We start from the raw sequence: 15,795 nt of genomic DNA on the forward strand, positions 1-15,795 counted from the left end.
GGTCAGATCGTTTGAAAAGATCACTTGATTTCGGTTCAGATCGTTTGAAACTGAATTTGTTCATAGGAATTGAAAGTCTCCAGGTCGATTGATTTTGGTCTGGGTCATAGTAGTCCGCACAGTTTGTCAACATAGCAGTCCGCAAAGTGTGTCAACCTTCAGTTCGCAAAAATAATCACCAGCCGAGTACCAGTTCATTTCTATTAATGGATAAATCTTTAAACTGAGTGTGTTTTATTTGTGTGCATTCAGGTATTTCCCGAAGTATCATCTGATTCTTGAAGCAAGGATTCTGAGTTTTACAACGCGTTCGCTACAACTCCTGCTAGTCCGACCGACATTGCTAAGAACATGACAATGGAGAATGAAACCGGAACGATGCAAAAACCCCCGAAACTTATGGGAATTGAAGATTATCACGGATGGAAGAAACGTTTCGAGAATTGGGTGCAAGCAAATCATCTAAAAGCTTGGGAGAGCATCGAAACTGAATATGAGAGGCCAAAGAATTCAGTGGGTCTTGATAAAATCATTTCAGAGTTCACGGAACAAGAAAGAGATAGTTATAAAGGAGAGAAAATGATGATCAATCTGTTACAGCAAGCAGTAAAGGAGGATATATTTGTGTTGCTTCAACATGATGACAATGCGTACTCTATCTGGGAAGCTCTTAAGAAGAAGTTTGAGGGAAGTACAGAGATGCTACAGAGTAAAGCAGCTTTACTAAAGAAAGAGTTTGAATTGTTTACATGCATGCCTGGTGAAATAATAAAGACTCTCATTGAAAGATACTGTCATCTTGTTCGCACTATGTCACAGTTGAAAATTACAAAGACTCCAGCTGAATGGGTTGAAAAGCTTGCTGATGCGTTACCACAAAAGGAATGGGGCACATATCTGATGATATTGAAGAATTCCGGACAGTTTAGCAGGCTATCGATTGCACAGTTCATAGAGAAGTTGGAGGCACAGGATCTGGAGCAGCAGAAAATTGCCAGAATGAATAGTTCTACTCATCAGCAAGATATTAAACTGTACTATAAAGGAAATGTTCAAACTACTGATGCCATTCCAAAGATACAAACTGCATTTAGTGCTGGAAATCAGTCTCCGCCTAGCAGTCAAGGATCAGTCAATACTAGTGGGTTCTCAACAGTAAATCCTCCAAGTGCTCAAAATACATCAATTGGAAATGGGCATCTGTTACAATGCAATGTGGCTCTACATCTTCAAAACGGACAGAATTATACTGAAGAAATTGTAAAGAGTCATATGGGATTACTGGTCACTGCATTGGAAGCTTATGAAGGGTTGATTGCAGGAAGAATTGGCAATCCAATGCTGACAAAAGAAGATTATGACCAGATCGATGCAGAGGAGCTAGAATTGATGGATATCAAGTGGGCCTTGGCGAGTGTTTTGAGGAGAGCTGAAAAGTTTAGATTGGTTACAGGGAGGAACTGATTTCTTGGATGCAAATCTTTCTAACTTAGGATTTGATAAATCTAAAGTTGTTTGTTTTCGTTGCAGGGAGAAAGGTCATTTTAAAAGAGAGTGCAAGAATCAGCAGCCAAGAGGAGAAAAGGAATCGTCTGGGAAAGATGATTATTATAGGAAGACAATTTATCAGCAAATCACTCATCAACCGCTTCAACAAAAGGAACCTCAAACGGCACATGGTAGAATGATCGAGGATGCAAACAGGAAAGCTTATTTTGGCATCGCTGATCAAGATGATGAGAAAATAGCTGAAGGTTTTAGCTGGGACAAGTTTATTCCAGCTGATTCAAATTTTAAAGCGTTCATTGCACATATTATTCGAAAGCCAGAAATGCTGAAGGAGTGGATGGAAGTGTTATCTGATGAAGAGAAGAGTGAAGATGAAGGATCTGTTTCTTCTGAAAACAGTTCATCAGAAACAAGTGATAGTGATGAAGAGATTGAACAGATTAATATTGGAAAAACTCACTTATCTTCTGATAGCTTTGAATTTTATTTTGCAGAAAAACTGAAGAAACTGCAAGAGAGGAAAGCTGCAAAAGAAATGAAGGAAATCAAAGTGATTGAGAAGATTGTGGAAGTTGAAAAAAGAGTTGAAGTCGAGAAGATCGTTGAAGTCACAAAACCCTGTCTTACATGTTTAGAGTCTTGTAAACAATGTATAGAGAAAGACGAGAGGTTTAGTGAGTTAGAAAAGTTGAAAGAACAATTGTTATTTGATGTAAAGAACTTAAAAAAGTCGTATGATGTATTGAATAGGCATGTGAATGGTCTGGAGAAGACTAACTCAGAAAGAGAAAAAGCTTTGAAGATGCTAAATGCAACAATGATGACAAAGCAGAAAGAGATCAACATGTACATAGAAGAATGTGCAAAGTTGAAGAAAGAATTGGAGAATGAAGCAGCAGAGAATGAAAGAATCAGAAGATTGCTGCAAAGTTACAAAGGTTGTGACTACATAATCGATAGAATTTATCCAACAGTTGAAGGTTTTGAGGCAGTTAAAGATGAACAGCCAAAGAAGAGAAAGGATACTGGTAAGAAACAGGGTGTCTGTTATAATAAGTGTCCGCCTCCGATTTGGGAAGGGTACTCGCCTAGAAAACCTAACGAGGAAGAACTAAAACAGGCGGTCAATATTAAGTTAGAATCCGAGATAACCGATGTTTTACCAGACAATATTGACGTCACGTTCACAGTGTCCGACATAGATCATGAGTCTGAACTGATAAAACGAGTGGTCGATCAGGTGTTGGATAAGGATGAGGAGTCAGAGTCAAAGTCCGAGTCTGAAAGTTCGTGTCAGTCAGTCAGGAGTTTGAGTTCGTCCGAAAAGAGTTCAAAATCATAGGGAAAACGGGTTTACAGTAAAGAGTTTTTATTGTCAAAATCTAATTTGAATGACGAACGTTTGAAGTTGCATATACTTTGAATGGTTCTGACAAATTATATTTTGATAAAGAGTTTCCAATAAGAGGTGTTAAAAATGAATTGATTAAAAAGGTTTTCAAACTAACAGAAATTAATATTACTGAAAAATAAAAGATGAAAATCTTATTGTAAAACCTAAATTTTACACTTCAAGAGTTCAACAACGACTAAACAAGAAAAAATGTTACAATTCTGGTTCGGGTTTTCAAAAGAAATCAAACCAAAATCGTAGCTACAAAAAGAAAGGACTTGGTTTTACTCCATCAGAAAACTATAAAAATGAAAATTTTTCTAAAAATACAAAATTTGTTTCAGGTACAAGCTCAGAAGAGGAAGCAAAAAGTCCATTCTGGAAACAATCTAATCAAGAATTTCTTGCCGAAAAGAAAAAGAATGGAGCTTATGTGAAGAAAGAAACCATAACCTGTTTCCGATGTAATGAAGCTGGTCACATTGCATGGAACTGTCTGAAAGCGACAAACACAAAACAGGGAGTTTCTTGAAAACTGAAAGAAGTTGTTGTTGATAAAACCGAACCACCAACTGAAAAATTTAAAGTTTTCAAAAATTCAACATTTGAAGTTGGTGAGTGTTCGAAGAGATTTTACAGACGAAGTGTGAAACTTGACAACCAAAAATGGGTTGTTAAGAAATCTGAGGTAAAATCTGGCGATGAATCTGATTCCACAAAATCAGAGGAGCCACAGTTTGATGAGAGTGATGAAAACTCAGTTCCTACAATGGATGATGAGAACTTTCCACCATTAAGGACTGAGAATTGTAAAAGAAAAGTTGGAAAGACTGAAATCTTAAATCAGGGTTATTCTGAAAAGAATAATTTTGATGTTGAGAAGGCTTTTAATGGGAAAGTTAAGAAGATTTTCGGTAAAATAGTTGATGGGAAGGTGAAAGGGGTAAAAGACTTTTACGCTACAAAGAAAGCAACTTACACCCCAACCAAGTCTGAATTGAAATCACCCAAGGCTGGTCAGGCTTGGGTGGACATTTTCTTCGATTGAAAAACTTGACTTGCCAGAGATCCCAAGTTTGTAATCGTGGATCAGGAATCGGCATCATTCATGTATTATGAGTTTGTATGAAAAATTCTTAAAATTGTTAAAAATTTACAGGTTAAAGGACTACGCCGGAGCTTCCAGGTTGGTAAGTGCGAAGCAGGAATCGACATTCTGATTGGTAAAATGGTTTATGTAGAGGTGTCATACCTACAAGTGGTTATTCTTACAAGTGGTTTAGAGGTTGCTTGATTTCAATTAGTGAATCAAGGACATTAAGTTGTACTTGATTTACTACAGTTGATAAAACTGTCAAGATGATGAACCATATCCCCGTCCTTAAACAAGTGGTAAACTTACAAGTGGTAAAAACAAACTCATTTTCCGGAAAAATCATTTTGATTAAAACAAACTTAAGTGTTTTGAAATCATAATGAGAAAATGGTTTGTGATAGGGGGAGTTCTGATTGTTTACGCCTAGAGAATGGCGAATTGATGCGATTTGATATCGGTTGTCATATTTCTGTACAGTTTGTTTTCAATTTTCTTTAATGTGTTTGCATTTTAGGGGGAGTAGAAATTTCAGAAAATCCAAAAACATTAGAAAATTTGAAAAAGCCAAAAACATGATAAAATCAAAAATGAGTTTTGTTGTATAAAAGAGGAAATGATAGTACATTAGTGGACTATCACAACATGCTAAAGAATTGGAAAGTTTAAAAGTGATAAACAATCTTACTGCGGATGTGTCTGTAGATTTTTACACATTTAGTAAATTGTGAAGAGATATAAACCTAAAAATCAAACTTGCTTATTCTGTGGGTTAACAAAACTGCTTGGATATATAGGTAACCCCTGAAATCTTGTTTGAAAGGTCCCTTATTCTGAGATACTAGGTCTTTATGCTCAGTGATATCTGGGGTATTATCCCGGGACTTCTGCTGTATGGAAGTACTGACCTAGTCCCCGGATAATACTTTCTGCAAATGCTTGAAAAATCACCGCCCTCAGCAAATCGATGAAACAATAAAATTGATAGTCATTGATGTTGTAAAAAAGATCCTCTAAAGGGAACCCACCAAAAGTCGAGCCGTCATCTCTCTGCTGAACGGAAGTTCTGACCTGAGCTCTCATGGTTTCGCACCTAACCCCTATACAGATATCAGCTGTGGTATACTCACTTGTAAGACTGAATATTGGGATCTGGATACGGGAGTATATTCAAGTAGTGGGACACACGGATAAGTTAGTATCTAAAACATTAATATCGTATCTCGGATCAATTGAACTTTGTGTGAAAATTTAAGTGGACAAACATACTGACAATCTAGGTGAATTGTTTAAAACTTAAAATGAAATGAAGCTTAACGGTGTTGGTGATTTGTCTCAAAACTGAATGATCCTCTTACACGAACTCACAAATATATTGTTTGTAAATATTTCTTTACTGCATTTCATATTTCTTTCAGAAAATCCAAAAAGATTTTCAGTGTGTTTTAGCATAAATTTTTGAAAAAGTCAAAAAGATTTTCGATAACTGATTTTGAAAAGCTGATTTTCAAAATTCCAAGTGCTAAACATGATGAGCAATATTTGAGGGGGAGTGTATGTTTGAAATTGAATGTTTTCATAATCTAATCTTTCAGGTGGTTCATCAATACTGTTACTGATAAAGTTCAGTTGGGTTTGAGAGAGAGTTTGTTTTAGTACTTACATTGTTATTCTAAATTGTAAAACTTATGTTTTGGGTAGAGAGTTTGCAGGTGATTCAGTTTGAGTTGTTTAAAGCTGTTAAATGGAACACCAGACAACGATCCTGAAGATGTTGTTGGAGAACAAAGAAATACCAGCAAATCAAGAGGGGGAGTCTGAAGACAGAGAGAGAGAGAGAAGCTCAGAGGACTGATAAAGACTGAAGATTGTGAAGACTCGACACTTAAGACTCGTCAACATCTGAGGGGGAGTCTGTTGGTGCAGTCATCTGTCGTCTTCGTCTAATGTCGAGTCTCGGGTTCGATGCGGATTAGATCATGCATATGTCATCATCTTTGATGATGAAATCATATAAATGACATCATCATTTCATCTAATCACAAAATGTCAAAGGAATTTACAGGTATTTAAAGGCTTCACATGAAGACAAAATAGATTTGGTCCAATAATATGTTTTGGTTTGATGGTCCAATGAGAGATCTCCAAATAGAAGACCAATCGTTTGAAGGCACAAGTGCATGAAGACTTCCGTTTGAATATGGTTTGTAACCGTTTGAGATGTTTGTTCGTTTGAAATGATGTATCCGTTTGAAATGGCTTGGCCGTTTGAATGGTTTCAAACGATAGATCTTGTACTATATATAGTTCTCAAACTGTCAACATTTGTAACGGTTGGTCAGATTGATACCGAAGTGTTGCCGGTATTTCCTCTCACTGTAAACGTTGTCAATTGATTATAAAAGAGGATTAAAGTGTAGTTCAGGTTGTTTTGTAGTGCGTTTCTTAGTTTCCGCCTCTGAAACGTATGAGAGCTCTTCCGAACGACTCATTCAGGTCGAAACCGGTCCTACAGTGTCATCTTTCGCATACTTTGAAACTTCCCTCTTCTCACATGTATATCTTCTTTTCAGATGCCTCCTCGAAGAAATATGAACAACAACAACAACAATAACGTCCCTATTGAAACTCTGATTGCTAATGTTGTCAATACAGCTATTGCGGGTTTAGTTCCCAACCTTCTACAACAGTTGCAGCAGAACAACAATAATGTGCAACCACCTGGGGGGAAACAATAATGGTAACAATAACGCTCCTGTTACTATCCTTGATTGGCTTGAGCGCTTCAGAAAGGAAAAGGCAAAATCGTTTAGTGCCGCTTCTACACTAGTTGAGGCGGAAAACTGGATTGCTCATATCGAGAAGTTGTTTGAAGTGATGGGCGTGGGTGATGAGTTCAAAGTTAGGCTTGCTAGTTATAAACTGGAGGACGATGCTCATAGGTGGTGGAAGACCTTGAAAGAAGCTCGTGGAGGAGATCAGTATGCAGCAACACTTCCTTGGGCTGAATTTCGCACTTTGTTTTATCAGCCGTACTTCACTGACACTGATAGAAGTGAGTATCTGAGAGAGTATGCTTCTATCAGGCAGGGTATGATGAGCCTATTATGGAGTTCAAGGCTCGTTTTAGTCGTTTGGTTGATTTTCTGGGCCCTGCAGCAGGTACACCACAACAGCAGACTGACAATTTCATATGGGCTATATGTGATCGAGATAGGAAGTTCATCCTGAACCTTCGTTTCACTGATATTACTGAGGTAGTTGATGCTGTCAAGAATTTGGATAATGAGAAGAAGCAACAAGAGAAGAAATCAGATGGCAATCGCAAACGGTCTAGGGAAAGCGACCAAAATAATTCTGACAATCGGGGTGGCAATGATCAGTCCCAAGACCGAAGGGATCGTTCTGACATGTACTACAACAATAAGTCGCGATATAAAAGAAATCAATATCAGAATCACAGGTCTGCTAAGAATTCAAAGCAACATAATCAGGCGTCTAGAGCACAGCCGCATAATTAGCAAAACCCGAATCAGAACCGTGCTAACATTCCTTCTTGTACTCATTGTGGGAAACGTCATGGTGGTGCATGTCGCCTTACTGAAGGCCGTTGTTTCAGATGTGGAGATTCAAACCACTTGATTAAGGATTGCACTCGGCCTGAGCAGCGAGCTAATACTGGTGGAAACACCAAAACTACTGGTGGAGGTCGAGTTTTCTCACTCACAACTAAGGATGCAGCTAATGCCTCAGGTACGCTTTTCGGTTATGTGCATATTGGTGAACGTGATATGTATGCTCTTTTTGATACTGGTGCGACACATTCAGTGGTATCACTTTTGTTTTCTAAGTATTTGAAGTCTATGCCTACTGCTTTAGAGTACCCCCTAGTTATATCTACTCCTTTGAGAGATGCTACTGTTATATCTCATGTTTATAGAGATTGTCTGATTCGAATTGATTCTATCATCCGTACAGCAGACTTGTATCCTATTCACATGAGTGATTTTGATGTTATTCTTGGTATGGACTGGCTATCGCACCATAGTGTTTCAATCGATTGTCAGAATCGCCGCGTTCTGTTTGGGGATCGTCAATGCCCTGCACTTATTTTTCATGGGACTCGGCCTCGCAAATCTCTGAAGATTATCTCTGCACTGAAGGCTCAGAAGTTTCTATATCATGGTTGTGCAGGATTTTTAGCTTTGGTGAAAGCCACATCTTCTGAAGAGCTAATATTGATGATTATCCTACAGTCTGCGATTTTCCTGATGTCTTTCCTAAGGAGTTGCCTGGACTCCCACCAGATCGTGAGGTGGAGTTCACAATTGATCTTATTCCTGGTGCTGAACTGATTTCTAAGGCCCTGTATCGTATGGCACCTCTAGAGCTCAAAGAGCTCAAAGAACAGCTACAAGAGTTGTTGGAACTTGGTTTCATCAGACCAAGCATCTCACCTTGGGGTGCACCTGTTTTATTTGTGAAAAAGAAGGACAGTTTTATGAGACTCTGCATCGATTATCGAGAGTTAAATAAAATCACCATTCGGAATCGTTATCCGCTGCCTCGCATAGATGATTTGTTTGATCAGCTTCAGGGTGCCAAATGTTTTTCTAAAATTGATCTGTGGTCTGGTTATCACCAGCTAAAGATCAAAGATTCAGACGTGCCTAAGTCAGCTTTTCGTACTCGATATGGTCACTATGAGTTTTTGGTTATGCCTTTCGGTTTAACTAATGCTCCGGCCGTCTTCATGGACCTAATGAATCGAGTCTTTCATGAGTTTCTCGATAAGTTCTTCATAGTCTTCATCGACGATATTCTGATATATTCTAAGAGTAAGGAAGAGCATGAGGACCATCTTCATACAGTACTTGAGATTTTGCGACAGAAGAAGCTTTATGCAAAATTCTCGAAATGCGAGTTCTGGTTAGACCAAGTAGCTTTTCTTGGTCATATAGTTTCTGCTGATGGTATTTCTATGGATCCTTCTAAGGTAGAAGCAATCACTAAATGGCCTACCCCTACCTCAGTCACCGAAGTTCGTAGTTTTCTGGGTCTTGCAGGTTATTATCGTAGATTTGTCGAAGGATTTTCGACTATTGCCTTACCTCTCACACATCTTTTGAGAAAAGGGGTTAAGTATTCTTGGAACGAAGACAGGGAGAAGAGTTTTCAGGAGTTAAAAAAAGGTTGGTGTCTGCCCCGATTCTCACACTTCCATCAGGTACAGGTGGATATCAGATTTACAGTGACGCTTCGAAGAAAGGCCTGGGTTGTTGATGCAGCACAATAGGGTTATTGCTTATGCCTCACGTCAGTTGAAACCATATGAGGTTAATTATCCGACACATGATCTCAAGCTTGCCGCTATTATCTTCGCTTTATAGATCTGGCGACATTACCTATACGGAGAGACTTGTGATATTTTCACAGATCACAAAAGCTTGAAGTATATTTTTACGCAAAAGGAGTTGAACATGAGGCAGAGACGTTGGTTAGAGTTGTTGAAAGATTATGACGCCAACATTCAGTATCACCCAGGGAAGGCCAATGTTGTGGCTGATGCTCTTAGTTGGAAGAATTCTGGATCGATCTCTTCTCTTCAGTTGCAACCGCATATTCTCACTGATCTCGACAGCTTGGATATTGGTATCCATTTTGGTGACACAAACGGTTATCTGGCTAGATTCCAGATTGAACCTGATTTGATTTCTCGAATCAAGAGTGCCTAGCAAGAAGACGGAGAACTTTGGGCTATTATACAGAATTTGGAGGTTAATAAGCAGTCAGAATTTAGAATTGATGAGAGTGGAGTAGTTTGGTGTGGAAAACGACTATGTGTGCCTAATGATTCCATACTACGTGAGTCATTGCTAGCTGAGGCTCATAGTTCGCCATTCTCTATTCACCTTGGATCTACAAAGATGTATCGGGATCTGCGCCAGCACTTTTGGTGGAGTGCTATGAAGGAGGACGTAGCTAGATATGTTGGTAGATGTCTTACTTCACAACAAGTTAAGACAGAGCATCAAAGAGCTGGTGGATTGTTTCAACCACTAGATATTCCAGTTTGGAAATGGGACGATATTTCGATGGATTTTGTTACCGGTTTACCGAGGACTTTCAAGAAGAATGATACTATCTGGGTGGTAGTCGACCGTTTGTCTAAGTCGGCTCATTCTCTTCCAATTCAGCAGGGTTTCTCAGTCAGTAAATTATCCGAGATCTTTACTCAAGAGATTATTAGACTTCATGGTACCCCGGTCTCAATTGTTTCTGATCGAGACCCACGTTACACTTCACGCTTTTGGAAAGGTTTGCAAGCTGCTTGGAGTACAAGACTAAGATTCAGCACATCATTTCATCCGCAGACCGATGGTCAGTCTGAGCGTACTATTCAGACACTCGAAGATATGCTTCGAGCTTGTGCCTTATTGGAACGAGTATTTGTGTTTGGTAGAGTTTGCCTACAACAATAGTTGGCAAGCTAGTATTGGTATGGCACCATTTGAGCTTCTTTATGGTCAGAAGTGTAGAGCTCCTATATGTTGGGAAGAAGTTGGTGAGAAAATCATTGAAGGTCCTGAATTAGTGCAGATCACGAGTGAAAAAGTTGTTGTTGCTCGAGAAAAGTTAAAGGAAGCTCAAAGTCCTCAAAAGAGCTACGCAGACAGACATCGTCGTGCATTGGAATTCAATGTTGGTGATCAGGTTTTCTTGCGAGTTTCGCCTTGTAAAGGCATTCGTCGTTTTGGAATCAAAGGGAAGCTTAGCCCCAGATTCATTGGTCCGTTTGAAATCCTTGAAAAAGTCGGTGAAGTTTCTTATCGCCTGGCACTGCCACCTCAGTTATCGCACGTCCATAATGTCTTCCACGTGTCTCTTCTTAGCGGATACAACTATCATCCGTTGCATGTTGTGAATTATCCATTTCATCTTATTCGGGAAGACTTATCTTGTGAAGAGGAACCCGAAGCTATTCTAGACCGCCATGAGCGGATTATGCGAAAGAAGACTATTCCTTTTGTTAAAGTTCTTTGGAAGAACCATTCTGAACGCGGGGCTACTTGGGAAATGGAAGACACTATTCGTTCTCAGTACCCAAATCTGTTCTCATCTTAGTACTCCGTATTCCAGGTTAGTTGATTTTGACTGAGTTTATTCCCATTGTTTAGTTTTGGTAATGTGTCGTCTTAGAAACTCTGTACCTTAGTATGTGTGATGTCTATATGCTTGCTATGTGTTAAGTCTTTTCCGTGTCCGTTATGTTTGAGATCGTTCGTATCCGTGCTTAGCATTTTTTCGAGGACGAAAATTTTTTTTAGAAGGGTAGAATTGTAATATACGAAAAATAATATGCATATAAAATCTATTAATAATAGTAGTAATAAATAGATAAATATTTTTCCTTGTTTTGTTATTTAAATATGACTATACACCTATGCATGTTCTTTTGGTTCCACGTAAATATAAAAAAATAATAATAAGTAATAAGTGTTTTCAAAAGTCTTATCATCAAAACCCAGTTGTGACTTTCAACTGAATCGCTAAGAATAGGCATGGAATTCCTTGAGATCGTTAGTTTAAAACAATCACTCAATCTCATTCGGTTACCACACTTTCACATCCACAGCCAAAGCATCGCACCGCTTCAAAACCTTCGTTCCTGTTTCAATCGTTGTTGTCGTTGAGGCAACCGGCGAGTCGCCACCACATCAAACCATCTGGTTGACCCCGTTTGTTACCTGTCCATTGTTCCATTAGTTGGGAATTGACAACGCTTTCAAGTTCCGGTCATCTCCGTTGAAAAGTAAGGTATCGTCTCTAGCGTTTTCATATGGAGTTATGCCCCTGATATGTAACTCATTAATCGGATGAATAACATACCGCGTTCGCAGCTGCTCGATCTGGTTGTGGATATACGCAACTTGAATCCTTCATGTGTTAACCCGTCTAAACCACCGTAGTCCTTTCCTTGGATTAGCGGCGACTACGTCGACCTCCATTCGCTTCATAAGGTACCGGTGCTAAACCGTCGTTTTTTTTTTTTGTATTCTCCTACTTAATTGATTTAGTGATATTAAGGTTAGAAAGCATTCTCTGCATATATGAAGCATATGACCAAATGATTTAGATGCAGGGGAAACTAAATGAAAGATATTCAACTATAGCTCAACACTTGTATCGTACAACACACTTTACAAGTTTTGTCTTTTATTAGTGTTGAGTTAAAATTACTTTTGCTATAATTCTTTCAATTACTTTTGCTTAAAAAGTAAAATATCACAATTGATCATATACGTCCATTTCATATTCAACTGTTTTTTTTTTTAAATCAATGAATAAGGATAAATGAATTTAGAACACATTTGCTAAAATTTATGTATTGGAAGTGATGGAATTAAATTGCCAAACTGGGTTGCCATTGGTTTTTTTTTTCAAACTGATATGTGATTTATGAATAAAATATATATATATATATATATATATAATGCAATCCTAAAAGATTATAAATCATTAGTTATTAATATATTATATTCGCCATATAACAAGTCAAACAGTTTGGCTACATGACAACAAATCTAATTTAGAATACAATTAATTAAACTATAGGTTCGTGTTTTCGTTGAGGCTAGCTTGTACGGTTCTGTTTTGCTTTGCTGAATTAAGGTACGGATTCTGTTTTCTTTTCATCATAGTATACTTTTATATTTTTGTTACTCGTTAGTACGGATTCCTGTCCTTGTCAGCATAGTACTTTATTCATATTCGTTACTTTGTAGTACGGGTGTTTTCGTTAGATGGTTCGGTTCGTATTGTTATATGATTGGTATTTGTTGTAGCATGCAATAGACCTTAGATTTTGTGCTCGTTATTGCATGTTCCCTTTAGACTTATGTCAAGATACTTTTATTTCTTATACGCTTTGTACTCTGTCACCCGAGCAATTATAAGTTACTTGTCGTTGAGGCGTCAACGGCATGGCACTCATCGTGACGGTGCATAACTAAAGTTCATGGCGTCTCTAGCTTGTGCTTGTGTAGCACATGGCCCCTAGAGGCGAATGGATCGATCTTAGCTCTGACTCCTGACTCTTGACTCCTGTTGAGATGGAATAATGTGTGTACGCCTACACGCACCATCTCGGTACATGGACTATAGTTGTGTACCCCTCTGTTTAGGCTCGTGGGTGCTTCTATATTACGTGACTTGTTTTACTGTTACATGATGTCGCGTATGTCTTGTCTCTGTTATGATATGTTTGATATGATTATATACATCTGTTTATGTTCAGTATATGTTATATGTTCAGTATAAGTTTTGGGATTCAAGTTATATAAGTATATGTTTCAGTACCAAAATCAAGACTTGTTTAATGTCAGTGTCGTTCATGTTTTTGTCCGCGTGTCCGCCTTACCTTTACTGTTGATTTCTCCGTTACTGGGCAACTTTTTGGCTTAGCCGTATTTTCTTTCTGGTGTTTGTCTTATGTGTTTACAGGTAATCAAGGGAAACAGGGATGAGTGAGAGTAATTTGAAGTTCAAGTTTTAAAGTTTTTCATTTTTTATTCATTTCAGTATTGAATAATATATGACTTAGGTTTTCTGGTGGCTTTGAGACTTTTTTTTCTTGGATTCTTGCTTTTATTTGAAACTTGTTTGGATTTTGATATCTGTAATAGTGACATGCCAGCCCGTTGCGGGTTGGGGTGTTACATATATAATATAATATAATATATAACATAACTGAATACACGAAATTAACCGATTAATGGTTAAAATGTTCAAACGGAATTATGATCATACGAACAGTCCCCACTCACGCGAAGGGATCTTCCCCCTCACGCGAAGGAACCTTCTGTTCGCATGAAGGGACTTTTCCGTTCGCACGAACAGTGTTGTGGTGTTTTAGTTATCTGTTTATCTCAGTTCTGAGTTCCTCATTGCTCATTCTATTGGGCAAACCGGGACCCATGAAATCACAGTAACTTAGTGTCATAACAATTACCTAGACGAGATATATTTTCTGTTTAATCATACTTTTATACTTTTACACTTTAAGTTCCAAATCCAAATCTTCCATTCAACTCCAAATTACTCACACCTTCGTTTACCCCATATAAGATAACCTCGGTGTTCCTACATTCAACTCATAAAGTCGCGGATTATCAAAGGAAGCTTTGCAATACCGTGAGTATACTCGAATGCCCTTTTTACGTTTTACACTTTTAGGTGCAATATGTTTACTTTATCAATTTACACAAACACACATACTTTATGTAACCACAAACAAACAATCATTCATACATGCATATACGTTATTCTTTGATTCATACGTGTTGGAATATTCTTATGTGGTATACTTGTCTTAACTTCGTACGAGCCACCCTTAACATGTATAGAGCTATAGAAGTAACGCACCGCCCGTATTCTTGAGGTCATGTTAAGTTAAAATAGAACGGTCATATCCTTGTTATGATAGGATTACGCTAGCGGTAATCTTGGGTTGACAATTATAGTTGCATGTCAATCGTATGTTAATTTTAGATAACAATTATGCCATGTTGATTGTTTAAACTCATTTTATACTATGCTATTATTACTTGTATACTCGCCAATACATTTTTGTATTGAGCTATACTTTGAACATGTTGCAGGAGCTTGTTGATATTGATGAAAGTTAGTAGGCTTGACTAGATACGCACGTTATAAATCTAGTTATGATGTTCTATTTGTTTCAAAAACCATGTTGTATGCTGCATCTTCTTGTACTTGTTGTATTTATGTTTCAATGTTGTACTTGATAATTATTCAATGAAATGAAAACGGTTTTGATTAAATATTATCGCAAATAGTGTTATGAAGTCTCGAGCAATCTTGTTCTCGTCCCGCCCCGATGTTTCTGCCATCGGTTGAGGTGTGACAGATTGGTATCAGAGCCATAACTATAGGGAATTTGGTAGAATTGTAATGATTTGACCTAGTCTGTAGTAATCACCATACTTTGACCATTCTTGCTTTTCATCCTTAAATGTTACAATTGCTTTCTACTTTGCTTCTTTCTATTCATTTTCTTCTTAATTTATACATAATGTATTTCGTAAGACATTTACACAAATACACGCTTGAAGACTTGATCACACTCGTATCATACAAATGAGACTTCACCAAAATAGGCGTGAAACCCACACGTTAGTGAACGACTCTCAATCCGCGTTATTCGATTTTGCACGAAATTTTGCCATCAAGTTAGGAGTGAAATCCACATCTTGATGGAAAATTTCCTATTCAAACTCTAGTGGACCCTTACCAACAAGTCGAGAGTGATTTCCCTTAACCCGTTTGTTGAGTACCAACCACACTTAGGGGCTGTTTGGTAGCCTCTAAATGGTCATTAAGAGGCTACCTCTTAATGAAACCATTAAAAATTTTACCAATGAGAAGGTAGAAGAATGTGACATGTGATGATTTACCATTCAAAGGTTACCTCTTAACCATTCAGACTTGAGGTTACCTCTTATTCATTCAGAGGTTTTAAACCATTAAGAGGTAGCATCTGAATGGTCATTAAGAGGCTACCAAACAGCCCCTTAGGGTACGATGTTGCCAACTTAGGGGTGAGACCCGCATCTTGATAACTAGTCCCACTCCTTGATTTTCAATCCTGTCAATGTTTCGAAATTTCAATGGATTAGGGATGTGTAGTAACTGGAAGGGTAAATACCATTAATCGCTTCTCGACGAGAGTATTTTAACTATTAGGCCAAAATACGTCTCCCTAACTTGAAAAAACTTT

General features: G+C 38.0%; 1 protein-coding gene across 1 annotated transcript; it reads left to right on the forward strand.

The window, feature by feature from the left end:
- Positions 1-6,704: 6,704 nt before the first annotated feature.
- Positions 6,705-9,730, forward strand: LOC110876469. The gene is made up of 6 exons (XM_022124641.1): positions 6,705-7,086; positions 7,158-7,458; positions 7,615-8,180; positions 8,252-8,680; positions 8,801-9,187; positions 9,432-9,730. Exons 1-6 carry the CDS (start codon positions 6,705-6,707, stop codon positions 9,728-9,730), a joined length of 2,364 nt encoding a protein of 787 aa, XP_021980333.1.
- Positions 9,731-15,795: the final 6,065 nt, after the last annotated feature.

This window comes from Helianthus annuus, chromosome 6 (genome assembly GCF_002127325.2).
Source record: "Helianthus annuus cultivar XRQ/B chromosome 6, HanXRQr2.0-SUNRISE, whole genome shotgun sequence".
Lineage (NCBI taxonomy): Eukaryota > Viridiplantae > Streptophyta > Magnoliopsida > Asterales > Asteraceae > Helianthus > Helianthus annuus.